Source organism: Onychostoma macrolepis, chromosome 08 (genome assembly GCF_012432095.1).
Source record: "Onychostoma macrolepis isolate SWU-2019 chromosome 08, ASM1243209v1, whole genome shotgun sequence".
In the NCBI taxonomy this organism is placed as follows: domain Eukaryota; kingdom Metazoa; phylum Chordata; class Actinopteri; order Cypriniformes; family Cyprinidae; genus Onychostoma; species Onychostoma macrolepis.
The window spans coordinates 4,694,452-4,709,492 of NC_081162.1; the positions used below are offsets into that span (position 1 = coordinate 4,694,452).

Consider the following 15,041-nt stretch of genomic DNA (forward strand, 5'->3'; position numbering starts at 1 on the left):
CAGAAGCTTTGTAAACATAGTTGATGATCCTCATAAAGTTTTTTCCACCTATATCGTCCTTCTTTGTCTGCATATACACTGCATATATGGTCACACTTTAGTTTAGGGACCGATTCTCACTATTAAAGGGGTCATATGATGCTATTTTAAAGATCATTATTTGGTGTATTTGGTGTAACAGAATATGTTGACATGCTTTAATGTTCAAAAAACACATTATTTTTCAAATACTGTACATTATTGTAGTTCCTCTATGCCCCACCTCTCTCAAACGCGTCATTTCCTACAAAGCCCCTCCTTCCAACAAGCACAATCTGCTCTGATTGGCCAGCTGAAACAGTGCATTGTGATTGGCCGAACACCACAAGCACGAGTTGGAAATGTAAAGCCCCTTACCATAATCGCGAGCTTTAGCTTTCAAAGTAAATATAAAGTTAATAATGTCCTTAGTTTTACCATCAGTTCAAGCCCAAAAGGGGAACAGAGTCACGTGACAGACACAGTGATGATGCTCGTATGTATTTGCTGTACACAAGCTGCAGTTAAGACAGCTGACTCCACTGTGATGTGACCCTGTCTCTCTCTCTCTCTCACACACACTCACACGACGCGTTACTCTACACTGCGAAAAACTCCGCATTTGAACAGTCAATAGCAAATACTTAAACTAATAACAAAACATACTTACAGTCGCTGATTCAGAAGCGCCAGATTGTCATAGCAAGGTCGGGAATTTACCCATTTTTGTTTTTAGAAATAGCCTTTGTGCACAGCCAGCCTTGTACCCTCCTAGGTTCACAAAACTGGCGTCCATAAAATGCGTTGCACAAATTCGAACATTTGGGTTGTGCTGTTCTGTTGTAAACAAATCTTAACAATGATTCCTAATTGCATCTACTTTTGGAAGGCCAAATAAAGTGCTTTTGCTTTTGCATAGAAACACACAACGTCTCCCTGACATGGCTGCATCAACTCTACTGCGGTTACTGAAACCACGCGTTCTTTCTTTGCATGAATATTTGGGTGGTATTACGCAAATATTTCCACATCGTGACGTAGACATGTGGGGGCATGTTTTAATGATGTGTTTTAGCCCGGTCTGGATCAACCTTCTCTTTTAGATAGAATAAATCCTTTTGTGGGAGACTTTGAGCTTTGTAGCTCTGCAGATCTTATACGTGCACAAACAGCTACACTAAAGAAAAGGAAAAAAAGAAATTGCATCATATGACCCCTTTAACTATCTATTAACTATGACTTTTACTTCAACAAAGTCCAATTTTGCTGCTTATTATAATAGTTAGTAAGGTAGTTGTTAAGTTTAGAAATGGGGTAGGATTCAGGGATCTAAAATATGGTCATGCAGAATAAGGCATTAATATGCAGAGCTGGGTAGATTACTTACAAATACTGATTCCAAATTACATGACAGAATTTGTAGTTAATAACGTAATCCATTACATTACACATATTACCTAAAGGTAATATAATCATGCTACTTTTTGATTAGTTTTAGATTACTTTTAAAAGATGGAAAAAGAGGAATTGGGGAGAATCAAAAAATTATAAATATTGTGTGAATAATATAATATAATTGTGAAATCAATAAAAATGTAACTGTAGTCTGAATACGAGTATTTTAAAATGTAATTTTATCTAATTTCAAATACTTAATTTTTGGAATCTCATTATGTAATCCAGATTGCATGTAATCAGTTACTACCCAGCTCTGTTAATATGTGATTTATAAGTACTAATAAACATCCAATATGCTAGTAATATGTATGCTAACAAGCAACTGGTTAATAGTGAGAATTGGTCCTAAAGTGTTACCAATTATTTAATAGAGAGTCGATATTTTGATCTTTTAATTTTAGCATGAAATCAGAATTAACCTTGTTTACTTTCTTAATACACGTTCTTGGTCATATTGTGCAGCATTTATCATTACACATTATTCCATTATTTTCCAAGGAAAAACATGTCTTTCTAATCTTTCATCCAAATGTTAACTTGCTCCAATCTTCTTATGAACCAATCAGTTCAGCTTTTCATGTTGACTTTAGCAAAGTGTTATATCCAGTGCTGGGTAAAGTTACTTTTAAAAGTAATGCATTACAATATTGCGTTACTCCCTAAAAAAGTAACTAATTACCTTTTATGGAAAGTAATGCGTTATGTTACATTTGCGTTACTTTCACGTTACTTTTTAAATATGAGCAGGGCTTGATTGTTTGTTTTTAATATAAAAAGTTCTATTTATAGCAAATGTAAAAGCCCTTTCACACCAAAAAGTGTAATGAATAAACCTCAGGCTGAAGGAAAAGTAAATTAACGTCTGTACAGTAGAATGCAGGAGAAGAAGGTTCAACACTCTTCAACACTAAAAAACAATGAAGCACAATTGTTAGTTTATCTAAAGTAATTTTTGCTGATTAGTGTGGTTGAACTGGATCATCAAAGGTCAGCAGCAAAGACATTGGTTAATAAAATGGGATTATATACATTTGTGTTATTTAACATATTTAATTATTGCAGATTTGCGTCATATTCTGAGTTTGCATTTCACTGTTTTAATTCATTTTGATGAATACTGAATCTGTTTTTTTGCCAGTGAGATGAATTAATGCACGTTCACATTTAGTCTACAACTACATGTTCACTCCTCTGTAACATCATGTTCACGCCTCTGTACTTCCAATTTCTCTCAACATGGGGACAGGAGACTTGTCAGTCAATAAATGGGAAAACAAAATATCTGGCGTTACTTTTTTGAAAAAGTAACTCAGATATTTTCTTGTAAATTAAAAAAGTAATGTGTTACTGTACTAGTTACTTGAAAAAAAGTAATCTGATTACATAACTCGCGTTACTTTAATGTGTTACCCCCAACAATGGTTATATCATGATAATCATTCAGCTCTATTCTCCTGTACATAATAATGCACATACATACATACTCTTTATAAGGCTGTTAAAACCAAACCTACAGCCTTGAACTGGCCTGCAACAATATCCAGCTTTGCCAGTAATTGTCTACCTAAAACCAGTTAAGAGAAATTTAAACTGGTGCAAACTGGTCTGAGCTTTTTAGCTGGACGTTTTTGTGTGGATGAGCATGTGTGTGTGTGTGTGTGTGTGTGTGTGTGTGTGTGTGTGTTTGATTGCAGGGGGAAAAGGTTTCTAATAGCGCTTGTGTGATAGACCATTTTTTAAGTGACCCTTCCAGTCTGTAGCTCCACTATGGGACCAGTGAAAAGCCTAAAAGCTTTTGACCTTAATATTTGATGAGTCCAGTATGTTAAACCAATTAATCTGAGACTAATCCACATACTGGACCACAATCTCATAATTAATATTTCAGAGGCAGCGCATTATGGAGAAAGCTAATAAATGAAATGATTGGTTTTGGGGTTGAGCTCCAGGCCAGACCAACTCCCCAAGCTTACAGCATCCAAATCCTGAGAGGCGCAACTTACGGCACCATCTGAGGTCCCGAACTGGAAATACTGTCAGCATTTGCCTGAGAGCTTTTTGGACTGAACAATGCTCCAATTGCAACAAATTGTTGACTGTCTACTCTTGTTCTAAAAGTCTGTATGGATCTTATCCATTAGCACCTGTCAGATGCAGGGAGTTTTGTTAGAGTAGCTTGGTTTTATGTATCTTCTGTTTCGTCAATTTGAGCACACTTGGACATCTTAATGTCAAACCACAGTTTAACATATACAACATTCAGTGCCATTTGATTTTAATTACATTGTTTGGCCATTTATTGATTTGATAGATTCAAACTCACGTCACCTACATCAGCATCATAATTTGATATGTTGGATGACTCAATGTGCACTTACTGTTATACATGTATAGGTTGGAGGTCATACCATGCTGCCAATCCGTTGGATGCCACCAGAAAGTATCATGTATAGAAAGTTCACCACGGAGAGTGATGTCTGGAGTTTGGGAGTGGTGCTGTGGGAGATCTTTACCTACGGGAAACAGCCCTGGTATCAGCTGTCAAATAATGAGGTACTGACACATAATAACATCTTCACACCAACATCATCTCCACAAAATGCCTTTTTTGGGAGGAAGCCCCCTCTGCAACACATTTAAAATTTCTTTTTTAATTCATGAGCCAACGAGTTTGATCCAACTATCAAATTTGATTCATCCTGCAGAGTTCAGCTCCAACACTAATCAAACTGGGGCCAGTTTCATAAACACAGCCACTATGGTAATACTGTGTTTAAGAAGTCATTCGACCAGCTAGCAATTAGCCAAGGGGTAATCAGTCTTACTTCTCAGATTCAAATTAGACCAATATACCTTTTTGTAACTGAAATTAAAATTATGACCAGTCTTGAAGAAAACAAAAATACTTTCTTTTTAAGACTAGTCTAAGCAGTTTATGCAACTGGCCCCTGAACCAGCTAATCAATGTCTCCAGGATTACTTGAAAATCACAGGCAGGTCTGTTGGAGCAGGTTTGAACTGAAGTCTGCAGAAAAGTAGACTTCCGGGAAAAAGGTTGTCTACCCCTGCCCTAGAGACCACCCAGAACACCCAAACAAACAACTTGAACACATTAGCAACCATACAGAACACCAGAGCAACCACACAGAATACATTAACAACTAACTAGGACACACCTGTACAAAGTTTCCCAACCCTGTTCCTAAAGTACAACAGTACACCATTTTGAACACTTCTTAATGGCTGGTGTCCACAGAATAGCATAGGATTCATAGATAATTGGCCAAGTTCTTGGGATAGACCTGACCTGCTAAAGAGAGACATCCATCCCTCCAGGAACTTGTCTTTCTAGAAATATGGCGTATTATCTTCGTAGAGTTAGTGTTTGACTAACTGGGGCCCACATCAGGAAGCAGACAGACTGCCTTGAGTTGTCACATAATGATAATATTATCCTATAAACCTTGGAACAGGGTTAGGAAGCCGTGCCCTCTAGAGTCTAGACCATCCTAGAACACCATACACTCTCAGAAATATAGGTACCAAAACTGTCACTGTGTGGTATCTTATCAAAAGGTACATATTTTTGTACCTAAAGGGTCCATATTGGTACTTTAAATGCACATATTGCACATCTAAAGTGCACATATTAGTACCTAAAGCGTACAAAACTGTACCTTTTGAAAAGATACTCCCCCAGTGACAGCTTTTGTACCTTTTTTCTGAGAAAGTACTGTAGCAACCACATAGAACACATTAGCAACCAACTAGAAGATGCCAGAAACCACCCAGAACACCTTATGACAGGGGTGACCAGACATACTCCTGGAGGACCACCATCCTGGTGTTTAGCTCCAACTCCATTTAAACACACCTGAACCAGCTATTGGAGGTCCACAGAATTACTAGACACTTCCAGGCAGATGTATTGGAGCAAGTTGGAGATAAACGCTATAGGACTCTACACCTCTGCCCCGGGAGCACAACGCAATAACCAACCAGAATAACCTTAGAAACCACTTAGAACACCTAAGCAACCACTTAACAAGTCCTACGTCCATTCAAATCTCAGATTTCTCATCAAATAGTCCATGTATTCAGTAACATAATGCAGGGGTGTCCAATCCTGATCCTGGAGGACCGACGTCTTGCAGATTTCGGTTCCACTTTGTACTTTGTCACACTTTGCCTGTTAGTTTATTTTTATAAACAATCCTTTTCTACTTTTACAGCAGTTTGCCTCACACATTTCTGGACATTTATTTTGTTTGACTTTTCACTTCTTACTCTTTTGTAGGTGATTGAGTGTATCACCCAAGGTCGTGTACTGCAGCGACCCCGGACCTGTCCAAAGGAGGTGTATGACTTGATGCTGGGATGCTGGCAGAGAGAACCACACGCCCGACTCAACATTAAAGAGATTCATAACCTACTCCTCAACCTGGCCAAGGCATCACCAGTGTATCTGGACATCCTGGGATAAGAGAGCTCGTGCCGCGTGTGGGACTGCGAGTGGATTCCTGAAACTGCCCCCTCCTCTATCCCACCCAAAATCGCTTTCTTCTACAGCTTTAACATCTCCTTCCTTGTCCACCTCCTCGTCAACTGCACCTCTTCTCAATATAAAATGGAAATGGGATCTTGTCCATGTACAATGACTACGAATGATGTATTTCTGAATAAAAATGGATTGAGTGGAAAGAGCCACATTGAAGTGACTATAGTTTAGTTACCAAGAACCAAATTTCCAACCATCCTCAACATCTGGAGCAAGTTCACACCTGTAAATTCCAATTTGGGAAAAATGTATTCGGGACTTGAGGAAGGGTGTCCCTCTTAACAACAAAGTGGAAACAGCAGCTCCACAAACAATGACCAAACACAAATAAACAGCTTTTCTCCCCATCAGATGGATTTGGTCCTGTCGGCTCCCACCTGTTTAATTCTAAATCCGATACAAAGCACAGAACCTGAAATTAGCATGTTGATCAACAGTGAGAAACTGCGACTATATCTATACGTATTCATGTGTGTTTATAGAACTGGACGTTACCAACGTAGTTTCATGGTTGAGCGACTCTAATTAAAAGCTTCTGGATGCTGACAGGATGTTGTTGCTGCCGAACTCATCTGAAATGGAGAAGTAACTCACTAAAATGTGTCTGGATCATAGGCGTTATTTAAAGTGGGACCCGTCCCCACCACTTTCGCCATGGCCAATTTTGTCCCTCCATTTCCACCAATTTTGTCCTACCACTTTATGAAATGGCTTGCAGCAGGGTCATGACAAGTTCAGTGGACGCATCTCCAATTGTCAAGCAAGGGTTTTCATTTTGCTAGTATGAGTAGAGATCTGGTGATTGAATTATTTATGATGTATGATTTTTGGACATTTCTACACATAATGTCACATTTGACTTTTGACTTGAGCAGATACTCTACTACTGACCCGATTTCCATATCAATGCTTCATATTTATAAGATCAAGTTCAATTATTTGTGCATAACCTTATTAATATTCATAAGCTAAGCCTTCACCCTTTTGTGACGTCACAACCAGCGTGTCTGTTTTCTGCACCTGTGTCCACCACAAAATCAACACCCATTGCCTCCAGGTTGTAGACGCTGTTCGCTATTGAGGGCTAGATGGAATCATTTGAGACGATGCCGTGCCTCAGTACCGTCAGCTTGCTTTTCTTACAGGAGCTTAATTATGCAGAGTGCCCGATTATGATGGTGCGGGCTAAATTACGACCTTTCTTTCTCTCTTTCTCGTTCGCCATGTTTTACTACTGAGTGGACGCACTAATGTAGTACTCAAGCTTCGGGTTGTACAACTGCTATAGTGTAATATATATTTCATTACAAGACAAATGTCTCCTATTAGCAGCAACTCCCTCTAGACTCATATGCGCTATCAGTGGGGAAAAGAGGAGAGACGGGAGGGGACAGGATGGAGAGAATGAGACGAGGGGAGGAAAATAATGTTAAACAGAGATAAACATGAGTCACCTCACTTTAAAACCCACATTTCTTCTTCCTTTTATCGTACATAAATGATTATATCTATTTATCACTATAGAGATCCTATCCCAGCATCCTTTTTGTTTGTGTTCATTATTGCACCGTCAGTCCCTTCTCCCATGGGAGACTTTGCACACTAGACTCAATGCCGTGAATTTGTCAGCAAAAATCTTCCAATCAATTCAGTTTTTGAGCAGAAAATCCCAAAAATCGTTTAAGTTTGGAGTTAATTAATTAATTAATTTATTTATTTTTTGGAATAAGAATTGTAATCTTTAAGATATGTAACTTATGACTTAATATTTTATTTATTTTGTACTTAATGTGAAGCATTTTTGTTTTTGACTTTTGCCTGTAAATGATTTTATGTAAAAATAATTATTCTTATATTTTTTTCATATTGCTTGGGAGTGAATATAGAGGTGGTTTCTGGGTTGATGGAATGGGATGTATTAATGGGAGAAAAAAAAGACAGAAAGATTACATATTTTGGATGAACAATGAGAAAACTCCAGGTTAGATGTTCAGGTTACATTCACAATAAAGAAGCCTAATTCCGAATTGCGGCCATTTTTTCATGATCATTAAGAACATTTTCTCCACAAATTCTCTTTGACAATGTATTTTCCTTTTTTTGTGAAATTTCCATTATTCTCAATGGTAATTCTCATTACTGTAATAGTCATTTTTACTGTAGAACAATGTCTTTATTTAAATTTGCATCATTTAATTTGCACAATATTTTACCATTTGAATGTCATTACTTTTTTCTCATTACAGTGATAGCTAGGATTTTTTTATGTTATATGGCAATGGGGTAAAATGTGCTTAATTGTCATGAAAATAATGCAAAAATGCAATTCCTTTGTTTTTCAATGTTTTCATCGTGAAACAGATGGAAAATATTGTTTGAGATACAAATATGAGTTTCCGTGTTTCAGATTAGTCTTGCCTTACACAAAAATCTCCGATTGTCCTGCGACAGAACAATAAACTGTGACTGCATATCAAACACCTTCCTCTACATGTACAGAACTTCTTCTGATGTTTCAGAATGTCTATAAGCTAAACTACCTTAAACATTATTACACACATACAGTATATCATTGTGTGACACTGAAACAACTTGCCTTTTCTGTTGACACCACCAGTCACCAATTTATATTAGTAAAATGGCTTTCAAAGGCTGTTTCATGTTGACTTCAAGTCCAAAACTGGGATACTTCCTCCCTTTTCTTAATACTTTTTAACATAAGCCTATTGACACCTGGAAAGAAGATTTCTGCAGAGTATCAAGTAGTGTGATAATTTCATTTATGGAATTATGTTATACGTTCAGTTACAAAAGTACAATCAGATGTCCTCGTCTGTATGAAATATATGGACCAGTCAAGTTGTCCGCCATTGTATTTAATAAAAGTGTAATGTCTTACCTCATAATGAGTGTGTGTGTGGAGTGTGTTATTGTGACAGTGAGTTATGCGTATAGATTAATGTTTATAGGTTGGTCAATAAAGGTTCATACAGAGTGCTTTGAGAACATGGGCCGAACGTATTGACCTACAGGCACTAAAATGCTTTATTGACAGCCATGTTTTTTTATGTCTTATTGGCTGCCAGCCTTAAAATTTACTTCATACAGTAACGTGATGGAGACCAGAGCAAGTTAAAAACAATTTATGATGAAATGGCACAATCTATAAAGTTTATGTAGCATTAGTGTTGCTGTAGTAGATCTGAAGCTTCAAGAGAATAAAACAAGAACTTGTTCCAATTCCTGTTTCACTGACGTAGGCAGAGGGGGAAAGAAAGGGAGGACTGATCAATCAGCGGATCGATGGCTTGTTTTGACATTGTACATTAAGACCTAACTAATTGCCAGAGGGCTAAATGCTTTTAAAAACACATCCATGGCGCTCAGTGCAATCACTTGGATTTTTCAAAGTGTAGCAGAATTCTCAAAGGACCGAGTGTGTATGAGAGTGCAAACAACCGCAGCTCTAAACAAACAAAGATCCTCTAATCTCATCATTTCAAACCAGTTGCAGTTTTATATACATAATGTTTGAAGACTTATAACTCTTATAGTATTGAACTGCAGCATGTCAATTGTATTACAAACAGGAATGAGACCTCAAATAGTGTGGGAGAGGAGAGGTGTTACAAAATATTAGGTGATCAGTCTAATATTTTGGCCTATAATATATTTACATACAATAATATATTTTTTTTTTTTTTAAATAATATATGTACTATAATGGAGGGATCCGAGCCATATCTAGAGACCACAGTTGTGAGTAAACCATTTAAATGATTTACTTTCCTCATGTTGTTCCAAACCTGTATGATTTTGCTTTTTGATGTTTTTTTTTTCTTCTTCTCCATACAATGAAAGTCAGTGGGATGCAATATTGTATATTTCATATATAACACTGAACAGTGCCCAGAACTTTTAACAAAGGATGACACCCAAGTTTTGTAAGGCTGAGAAAAAAAAAAAAAAAAGGTTTCATCAAAATTTAAAGAGAGGGCCACCTCTTTATGACAGGACCCTCCTCTTCATTCTAAATGGATAGTTTCCACCTTGCATCCTCAGAGATATTCACTTTTAAATGCCATTCCAATACATTATGTGGACAACTGTGAGGTTTCGTGGTCTGTTTAAATAGTAAACACAGATCCATCCAGATGTCAGGGCTTTTCTTCTGGGAAAGTATGGAAGATCATTCGGGATATTAGCATGTGAGGTCTATTCATCAGATTGACCACATTAGCGGCTGCTTAGTGTCAACGTGTAGAGAGAAAACAGTTGCTGACAGCAGGCTTTGGGTACTCTGGGTCAATGTGTTTTACCACAGTAGTAAACTGTGCTGTGGTACTGTACCATTCTGTCTTTAACTACCAAAGCCAACAGAGCATGGGCTTGATTTAAGTTTGATCTTATATACTAGGTTTAATTTGGTTTTCAAAATAGATCCATATAGGGGTACCAAAGAATACCATAAACCATGTCCAAAAACCACCAAGATAGCAACATAGTTTTGGCCCAGATCCAGCCCACATCTGGCCCGTGTGAAATCCATGCGGGCCAGATATGGGCCGACACTGCTTGCTGTCTGGGCATGGTAGTATCATGGTACTTCTTATTAGAGCAGGCTCCAGAGTTAATGGACATGAACTGCTCAGATGAACAGAAAAATTAGGACAAAGTGCTAATGCTGATGAATGTTGTGCTAGTAAAGTCAGACATCGACATCGACATCATCCAAAACAAAACTGACAGTATGAAGTACATATTGAAAACATGTTGTGCTAAATACCAGAGGAACTGCCACTGCGGTGAATTGGGATGCTAATGGTGAAACACTTTAACGGTATTAGACCACATTGAGTACAATGATCAGCCAGTCAGGGGCAAATATTGATTTAACAATGTAAGATAACCATTAGATGTAGCCTACATGAGTTTAAATTGAGATAGGTTTTATATGGAATATTATTTATGTTGTCTTATATGTGTGTTTGAATACTGCAGAATATGCAGTGGGTACCATAGGTAATTGGTTTTCCATAAGAGGCCCAAATTTTAACCCCTAATTAAGCTAAAGAACTACATTGCACATTATGATACCATGTCAGAAGTTATTGGTTATCTGACAGTCCATTTGCCCTGCTAACAAAATGTACAGAGTGGTTAAAAGACCCATTTTTGGGGCCCCAAGCCTTGTAATCTGGGGAAAAGCGAAGAAGGTGAATACAGTATATGCCGCATCAGTATGTTATGGTTTTGTGTTTTCTTTAAAGGTGCCATAGAATGGAAAACTGTATTTACCTTGGCATAGTTGAATAATAGCAGTTTTGTACAAGGAAATGACATACCGTGAGCCTCAAACACCATTGTTTCCTCCTTCTTATGTAAATCTCGTGAATGCAAAAGACCACTGAAAAATAGGCGAATCAGAACATAACACCAACTGTGACATTACAGTCGGGATCACTAATGTGTACACCTCCAACATTTGCATATACATTGCCATGTTCTAGGCCAGCCGCCAGCCGAACCTGCACAGCAGAATCCTCAGAAGTTCTGCAGGCTGTGCAGGGGATGTGAAGTGCAGGGATGGGTTGGTGTCTGTATTCAGAAAGGCACGGAAAGCAAATAATGCGAGCCTCTAAAGGGACATGGTTAGCTCCTCGCTAGTGGTAACCTGTTACATTACAGTACATAAGATTTCACTTACCATATATACAGAGTAAGGAGAGATGACTGAGGATGATGGCGAATTATTTACAGATCCTGAGCACCACTGACAAGCATCTGATCTTGTAAAATGTGTGGCAAGTACTGCTGAGCCGTAGTATAAACAGTACGTGCGATCGCAAATCTCGAAAGTGAAAGTGAAACTAAAAAGCTATTGTGCATTCGAAAGCAGTTTCAATGCCTTATTAATACATATTAATAATATTAATACAGTATAATTACCCAACGATATAACTGCGTGAGAAAGTATTGAAATATATATTTTCCCTGTGTTTCCTTCCTGCTGTGTGAGCTACTGAAATGAGCCGTACTGTGAAACAGCCAATCAGAGCAGAGCTCAACATTATTATTCATGACCCTTCCAAATGAGGTAATAACAGACCATTTCATTCTAGGGAGAAATCCTAGGGTTTTAAATGGACATGTAAGCCCGTTTCTGGAGATTTTTTTTGCCCTTGCCTAAGCCACATACCTTCTATGTAGATATCAGAGAACAAATAAAATTTTGTATCAATGAGACACACGGCACGATTTTAGCAATCCTATAAGATCATTGCATATCACACTGTGCGACATGGATCTAATAAACCTGGCTACGACATCTGTGTAGACTGTACATTGATGACACTTATTGACTCGTACACCACGACGCACGTTACTACAGAAGAATAAAATGTCATCAGCATACGCTAGTGATAAACAAAAAGAGCATGATAAAGCACACTTTAGCAGTTGTAGTTTTTATGTGTGCTGAAAAAAAGTGGAAGCAGTGAAAGAGGAAGGGGTAAGAGCTTGAGGTAAGCAGTTATATGTTTTAGCGCTATGTCGCGTTGATTTCATGATTATGCTGTATCGTAGGCTATCTTTGGACGCAAGACCATGACAACGGCCGTCTTTGAACATCTCTGACTGTATGACATAGGACCTCCGATTAGGAGCCACGATCACAGAAATCGCCACGATTGTTTCACAATGCCAATCTTTCATCTGAGACAGCTGGAAATCGTGCAGTGTGTTTCATTTCATTTCACTTTATTTATATAGCACTTTACAACTGCACCTGCAGACCAAAGTGCTGAACAATCAAGAAACAGTCATTAAAACACAGAACAGAAGACAACACACATTCAACTAACAGCAAAGACTAACAGTTTCAGGCTTAAAACAAAGTACAATCGTTAACCACAGGGTTGTCCAAACCTGTTACTGGAGAACCACTGTCCTGCAGTTTAGCTCCAATCCTAATTAAACACACCTGAAACAGTGAATCAAGGCCTTCAGACTCACTAGAATCTTCCAGGCAAGTGTGTTGGAGCTGGTTGGAACTAAAATCTGCAGGACTTTGGCCCTCCAGGAGCAGGATTGGACACCCCTGGTAAACTGTGACCTGTGTGATAATACAATGTGAATAATTTTACAACGCACTATAGGTTACAACAGCAGATACACTGGGGACACATGTGAATACCAGGTGGAAGCAGCAATGCATCCTGGTGGACAGCTTGTGATCAATCACCGATCTTAATACTGGTTGGAAAGTAGACTAGGGGTTTCCAATCTTGCTCTTGGAGGGCCACCTTCCAACAGAGTTTAGCTCCAACACACCTGCCTGAAAGTTTCCAGTGATCCTGAAGACCTTCATTAGTTGGTTCAGTGTTTAATTGGGGAAGTTGTGGCCTAATGGTAAGAGAGTTGGTACAGCGCTCTCTCTCCACCTCGATATCACGACTGAGATGCCCTTGAGCAAGGCACACGTCACTTTAATTAGGGCAAGAGCTAAAAAGTGGCCCTCCTCCAGGAACATAAATGGACACCCCTGAAGAAGGGAGAAGCCGGGAGAGGAACAGAGATGCTTAATTTGTCCTGACACTAACCAGTGCCAGTGGTCAATGAAGAGCAGGGATGTCCAATCCAGCTCCTGGAGGACCAACATCCTGAATTAGTTGGTTCAGGTCTATTTAATTAGGCCTAGAGCTTATAGGTGCGTTCACGCCATATTGAAATTACTGTAATTTCGAGGTTTCAACATGTAAAAAGCATTCATGTCCTCATAGAAAGAGAGAGCTCCAACTTATGACAGCTGTACCACCTGGCCACTACACATTAATTTAGGCATTGATAGTGGTGCTATAGACCAATTCGGTGTTTGCAAACAGTGATGACATTTTTTGTGGGTGGAGCCTATCTGGTGGCAGAAAATTACCATTTTCAAGTAGCAGTTTATGGAAGCCATGGAATAAAAAAAGGCAAATTTGAGTTTATATTTCAAAATTCTGACTTTATTCTCGCAATTCCGAGATTATATCTCTTAATTCAGATAAGGAAAATCAACTTGTCATTCTCTCTTTTCCCCTCGACTCAGAGTCATGAGTTTATGTCCCTGACTTCGGACTTTGTTTTGTTCAGAATTGACAAACTCGCTATTGTTGAGTTAAACCGACTTATAAAGTCCGAACTAGGACAAATAAACTTGCATTTGCATGAAAAAAAAAGTCAGAATTGTGAGATAAAATACATAAATGTTATGTAAAATGTTAATAGTAATAGGTTTAAAAATTATTTCATGCTGTAACTGTAGGGCTAATACGTTCGTATTGTTTAAATCAAATTTAAACAATTTAAACAATTGACGACAATATCCTATAAATATTATTTGCAATCTGACATCCAAAGGCACAAAATATATATTTTTACTTATTCTATGGATTTTACCAGTGTTACCAGTGTTTTTCTGCCACCACTATGCGTGCGCAGCTGCAAGTGACGTAACTGTGACGTCTACTCCAAATTGATCTATAGAAGCGCATAATTCTCAGTCTGAGGACGCGAACAACTCCAAATAGAAAGTCATGTGTTGTCATCTTGAGTCTTTGGTAATAACAGCGTGAACGCATGCAGCATCACTTTGAAGTATTAGTGGGAATCCAGAAGGAGGATTGACTGATATAGAGTCATTTGGTAATTCCTGTTGACTTGCTGATTCAAACTAAGGAGTTCTCCATGAGTTCAAGATCAAGATTTTAATGTCTCACAATCAAAGATCAAGATGTTATCGTGGCATGGCTTCATGTGTACCACTGTTGTTCAGTTTCATCACTAGCATTCCTTGAACTCCAAGAATTAGCTGTCCATCACTAATTAATTAGTGATTAGTGTTTGCCAAGACTATGGCTCAAATTAACTTCGAATGATATCTCAAATCCTGAAGAAGCTGCTTAGAAACATCCAAACCACGCAGAATATCCCCACTCCCAAAATTTTAAAATCTACTTCAATAATG

General features: G+C 38.2%; 1 protein-coding gene across 4 annotated transcripts in view; it reads left to right on the plus strand.

Moving 5' to 3' along the window:
- Positions 1-8,943, plus strand: part of ntrk2a (neurotrophic tyrosine kinase, receptor, type 2a) — a 52,435-nt gene extending 43,492 nt beyond the window's left edge. For all 4 annotated transcript variants that reach the window (XM_058785495.1, XM_058785494.1, XM_058785493.1 and 1 more), the window contains 2 exons: positions 3,871-4,029; positions 5,774-8,943. In XM_058785495.1, coding sequence (XP_058641478.1) covers positions 3,871-4,029; positions 5,774-5,959 — 345 coding nt within the window. In that variant the 3' untranslated portion in view covers positions 5,960-8,943. The remainder of the gene's footprint in view (positions 1-3,870; positions 4,030-5,773) is intronic.
- The last annotated feature ends 6,098 nt before the right edge of the window (positions 8,944-15,041 follow it).